Source organism: Wasmannia auropunctata, unplaced genomic scaffold (genome assembly GCF_000956235.1).
Source record: "Wasmannia auropunctata unplaced genomic scaffold, wasmannia.A_1.0 LD285826.1, whole genome shotgun sequence".
NCBI lineage: Eukaryota > Metazoa > Arthropoda > Insecta > Hymenoptera > Formicidae > Wasmannia > Wasmannia auropunctata.
The window spans coordinates 1-4,797 of record NW_012077064.1 but is presented as its reverse complement, the minus strand read 5'-3'; the positions used below and the strand labels follow the sequence as shown (position 1 = coordinate 4,797).

The 4,797-nt window shown below is 31.0% G+C and overlaps 1 protein-coding gene across 1 annotated transcript; it reads left to right on the top strand.

The window, feature by feature from the left end:
* The first annotated feature begins 304 nt into the window (after positions 1 to 304).
* On the top strand, positions 305 to 4,273 carry LOC105461519 (probable tRNA(His) guanylyltransferase). Its single transcript, XM_011708020.1, has 3 exons — positions 305 to 987; positions 1,297 to 1,541; positions 3,777 to 4,273. The coding sequence occupies exons 1-3, from the start codon at positions 636 to 638 to the stop codon at positions 4,227 to 4,229; spliced, it is 1,050 nt and encodes a 349-aa protein (XP_011706322.1). The 5' UTR covers positions 305 to 635; the 3' UTR covers positions 4,230 to 4,273.
* The last annotated feature ends 524 nt before the right edge of the window (positions 4,274 to 4,797 follow it).

Below are 4,797 nucleotides of genomic sequence, written 5' to 3'. Positions count from 1 at the left end.
AGCATCATTTGTCTTTGTTCAATATTTGAATTAAACAACAAGGATGAAATGATTTTGTGAGCGCTGTAAGCAGCTGTAAGCGCTAAACGGAACGCAGCCTAGATATAAAAGAATCTTCCTTTGTATGAAATTCCGGATTACGAAGCAAATTACGCAATAAAATAGGATGTTTTGATTGGTCAATTCAGATGACGCGCGCGTGACGCGCTCAGTGGGAACGCACCTTAGTCCGACAGTTTGCAACCGACTTGAAGTCGGTTGCAAGCTGTTTCACACCGGTAAACAAACCTTATCTATATATTCAAAGGTTTATGCTGACAATAACCTCAAAACAGTTGGCAGTGTAGTACATATGTGTATATATACATATAACATATGTACATACTGTTGTGACGTCATGTTTATTGTATTGTCAGAAAACTTCCAAAACAGAACATGATTCTATTTTATACATATGATTTATAATTTGCGGATAACCAAAGAAGTCGCCTTTATTTTACGTACAACAGTTGCCTGTAGCTCCGGAAGTGATATTCGGATGACAGGTGTCGATTATATCCGTTTCACGGTCTTTCTACGCGACGTGCTCCGACGGAGCGTGATCTCGCGTTTCTGACAGAAAGTATAACGTCCGAATGAAGAGTGTTCTCTTGAAGATTGTTAATCGGGCCAATCAAATTGTCACGTGCCGATATTTGTGTCTGACGACGATGGCCAAGAGTAAATTCGAGTATGTGAAGGAGTTCGAACGGGACGAGAATTGCTTGCCGAACTGCTGGATTGTAATTAGAATAGACGGCAGGAATTTTTCGAGGTTCTGCGACATGCACCAGTTCATCAAGCCGAACGACGTGACCGCTCTTGAGCTGATGAATCGCGCTGCTATCACCGTTATGGAAGACTTTAAACAGATTATATTGGGCTTTGGTCAAAGCGACGAATACTCATTCGTCTTCCGGAAAGATACGCAGCTTTACAAACGCAGAGGTACTATCGTGTGCCTCGATGTGAGATTTGCCTGATCTAAAATGATAGAATCATAGATTATATTTAGTTTAATGTGTCATTGAATAAAACATAGCATAATAAAATTGAATTGTAAATTGCTATTTTATAGGCTTAATTGATTTTTATGATTCACTTCAAGTTGATTAGTTTAAATTGTGACATTTTTCTTTTTAAAGTAAGATGTGTGAACATTGTACAGACATAATTGAAATTTCACGTTATTGATTGCTGAGTGATTATACCTTTACAGAGCATTTCTTGTATTTAATATCTTTATGTTTGTTTTAGCGTCAAAATTAATGTCTAATGTAAATTCATTATTTGCCTCGGCGTATGTTTATCACTGGCCACACTTCTTCAGAGGCAAAGAATTATATTATCCACCTTCGTTCGACGCTCGTATTGTATTATATCCAACAGATAAGAATTTAAGGGATTATCTAGCTTGGCGGCAGGCTGATGTACACATTAATAATTTGTATAATACTTGTTTTTGGAATCTTATTTTGAAAGGAAAATTAACTCCGAGTCAGGTAAACATGAATAATAAGAGATTTAAGATTAAGAGAAAATCAATATAAACCGTATTTCAAATGTAAGGGCCAGTTGCTCATTAAAAAAATTAAAATGAAAAAATTTTCTTACTGATAAAAGACATCTATATATTTACTTTACTTTTTTACGTAGTCACTGTTTCTTTCTAAATATTCTTTGTACCTGAGCATTGCTATCTGAGAGTTCAATTGATTTAGTATCGCTGCTTTCAACTCCTCTTGGAATCATTGAGGATCAAAGTATAAATAAAAGAAAGCGCAACATCAAGGCTATATGTTCGTGCCTAAGAATATTTATTTTTGTTTTAATTTCTACTATAATAAACTGCATGCAGATTACTTTGGGATTTTTAAGAATGCAATCATAACTTTACGCTGAAATAATATTAAATATTAAATTGATCTTTCAATTCAATGATAATGCTACAAGCATCTTAAAACATTGTAAAGAACTGATTGTGAAAAATATTACCTGAGGACCAAAGTATTTCTTGAGATAAAGAAAGATATAAATATGTATGTATCACAGATTTCTATAGAATATAGATTTCTATATTCTAAAAAAGTATCAGACTGGCTCATATAATTAATAATTAAAGTATCAAAAGAAGGGCTAGTGAGCCTTGCACTGAGTTAATGCTGTGATATCAAGTATATTTAGTATAAAAATTAGCACCCAAACGTTTCGGCTCCGCATTGAGCCATCCTCAGTGGGTGAAAAATATAAAATTTCTTAATACATTATATAAAAAGTCGCTTGTTAGCTATAAGGTCGCTTGTAATAAAAATTGCTCGCGGTGAGATCGCTCGTTGAAAGATCGTAGTGTAATGTGATCCGGTACATTGGTGAGTTTTTTTGTTGTTTCCATATGTAAGAATAGGTTTCAATCTTATCATGGGAAGCTTACAAACAATCCTGAATTTGTTAGGTCGAGTCAGAGTAATTCAATATACATATCTAAAATAATAGAGAATCCCTTCACAATCACATAATTAACCAAGAGTTACAGTACAACAACGAGTGTAAAAACAGTACTTTCTGTAGTACTGTAGAAGTTCAGTACAGTTCTGAACAATACTGTTCTTACACTGCGGAGCCGAAACGTTTGGATGCTAATTTTTATTCTAAATATACTTGATATCACAGCACTAACTCCGTGCAAGGCTCACTAGCCCTTTTTTTGATACTTTGTTTAAATTATTGAATTTTTTGCGAGTCACAATATGTGGGCACACATAATTGTAAGAGAGAATAATTTCTGACAATAATCTATGTTTTTCTATCATTTTCAAGAAATGGTGGAATAGAAATCGGGCAGTAGATATATTCCTAAAAAAGACATTACAAAACTGGTGCCGAAAAGTGGAAATGGTGAATATGTAGAAAAGTAAAGCAAAGATAGCTGTCTATGTTTTTTACCAATAATAAAATTTGTTTATTTCAATTAATTTTTGAAAGTGATCAACCGGTTCTTTTAAATGTCTGTCATATATAAAATGTATATATAGATCTTACACAGTTATTTTATACACATACATCTGTGCGTGTGTATATGTATATATATATATATATATATATATATATATATATAATTTATTAATATAATTGTAGCTTAATAATCGTCATTTGTTTGTTATTATATTGTACAAGTATATCTTATGACAATAATGTTATTTTTTAATGAGAGGTTACTTTTATATATAAATAAAAAGTAAACTTTGTTTTAACAGATTTTTAAATTTTTCTCTTTTAAAAACAAATTTTAATATAAATTTTGTTTAGAATTTAATTACTAGTGTTAAGATATATTGTAAATATATTCCTTGCCCTTAAATGAATAAATGGTGCGGGTAAATAGTTTTGTAACATTGAAGATATTTGCTCGAATACAATGTTTAAGAGAAGTTTCTAGCACGTCAGATTCGTCCGCTATGATTTTTCAAATATTGCCAAAAACGAGTTTTTTAAAAGAGTTTTAACCTCATTTTTATCGAAAATATAATGTGATGGGCAAATTTTGAGGGCATCGTTTTTAGCGCCCAGAAATCTACGGGAAACCATTTTCTTTTTTTAGAAAATTTTTAACATGTCGATCAGTGCAATTGCATGTAATATCATAATAGCAAATTATGATATATTATCATTTTTTTAAATATGCAATAGAATCAAATTATTTTCTTCTGTTTTAATACTTATATTTATGGATATTACAGGCGGAAGAAAAACTTAGAGGCACTCTGGCATCGCATAAAAATGAATTACTTTTTCAAGAATTTGGTATAAATTATAATAATGAACCGTCAATGTTTCGAAAGGGCACAACGCTTATTCGGAAATTAATACCAGATGGTACAGGAAGATTGAATCCTGCTGTAGTTCCTTTAGTAGATGATATTATCGGTGACCGTTTTTGGAAAGAGAATCCCGAAGTAATTGGTTTGAAAAGTTTAGCAACTTATCAACCAAATTTAACGAATAATAGTAAGAATACAATGCCCATGCCTATTCCGTCTTCACCTCCTATGATGAATCTTGGGAGCAACGTTCTTCCATCTTCACAAGTCATCAATGTAAATTCAGCCAATGAAGAAGTGCATCTTAATAGAAGTAGAGAGACAAATGGAGATCAAATACAGAGTGAAAGTGAACGCATTTGTAAGAGATAAGTTTGTACTTTATTCTTTTTACAATAAAGTTGATTTGAAAACTATATCTATACTGAATCTATATCTGAACTATATCTATACTTGATGGTAAAAGATGACCTATTGCAATTTCTCTGAGAAAAAATCCTAAGAAACAAAGGAATTATAAAGATGAATATCTCTTTAATCTTTGAAGATTAATTGTTATATTTCAAAATATGTAATATACAAAATATGTTTAAAAAATAATATTCGAGAAATGAATATAATCATAAAGACTAGTAAATAAATTTGTTTTAAACAATAATAAAAAATCATCCTTCATATTGGTAGAAATGTCTTTAAAAATATATAAAGTCCTATTGTTAGAATTACATTAAAGCTGTGATTAAAAAAAAGCTGTTAACAAGTTAATTTTATCGTTTTCTTTCCTACCATTAATTTAATAAAAAAAAAAGGAAATTATGATATTGTATATTGTGTATAAAATTATAAAATTACTGATTGTGTTATTAATATAGAATGAAGTATATTTTTATCATTTTATTTTGTGTGTGTGTGTGTGTGTGTGTGTGTGTGTGTGTGTGTG

Excerpts from the sequence above, each read along its gene's own strand:
- LOC105461519 (XM_011708020.1), top strand. The coding sequence starts at position 636 with ATGAAGAGTGTTCTCTTGAAGATTGTTAATCGGGCCAATCAAATTGTC. Across the intron at positions 988-1,296 it reads GCAGCTTTACAAACGCAGAG|CGTCAAAATTAATGTCTAAT; the intron begins GTACTATCGTGT and ends TGTTTGTTTTAG. Across the intron at positions 1,542-3,776 it reads GAAAATTAACTCCGAGTCAG|GCGGAAGAAAAACTTAGAGG; the intron begins GTAAACATGAAT and ends TGGATATTACAG.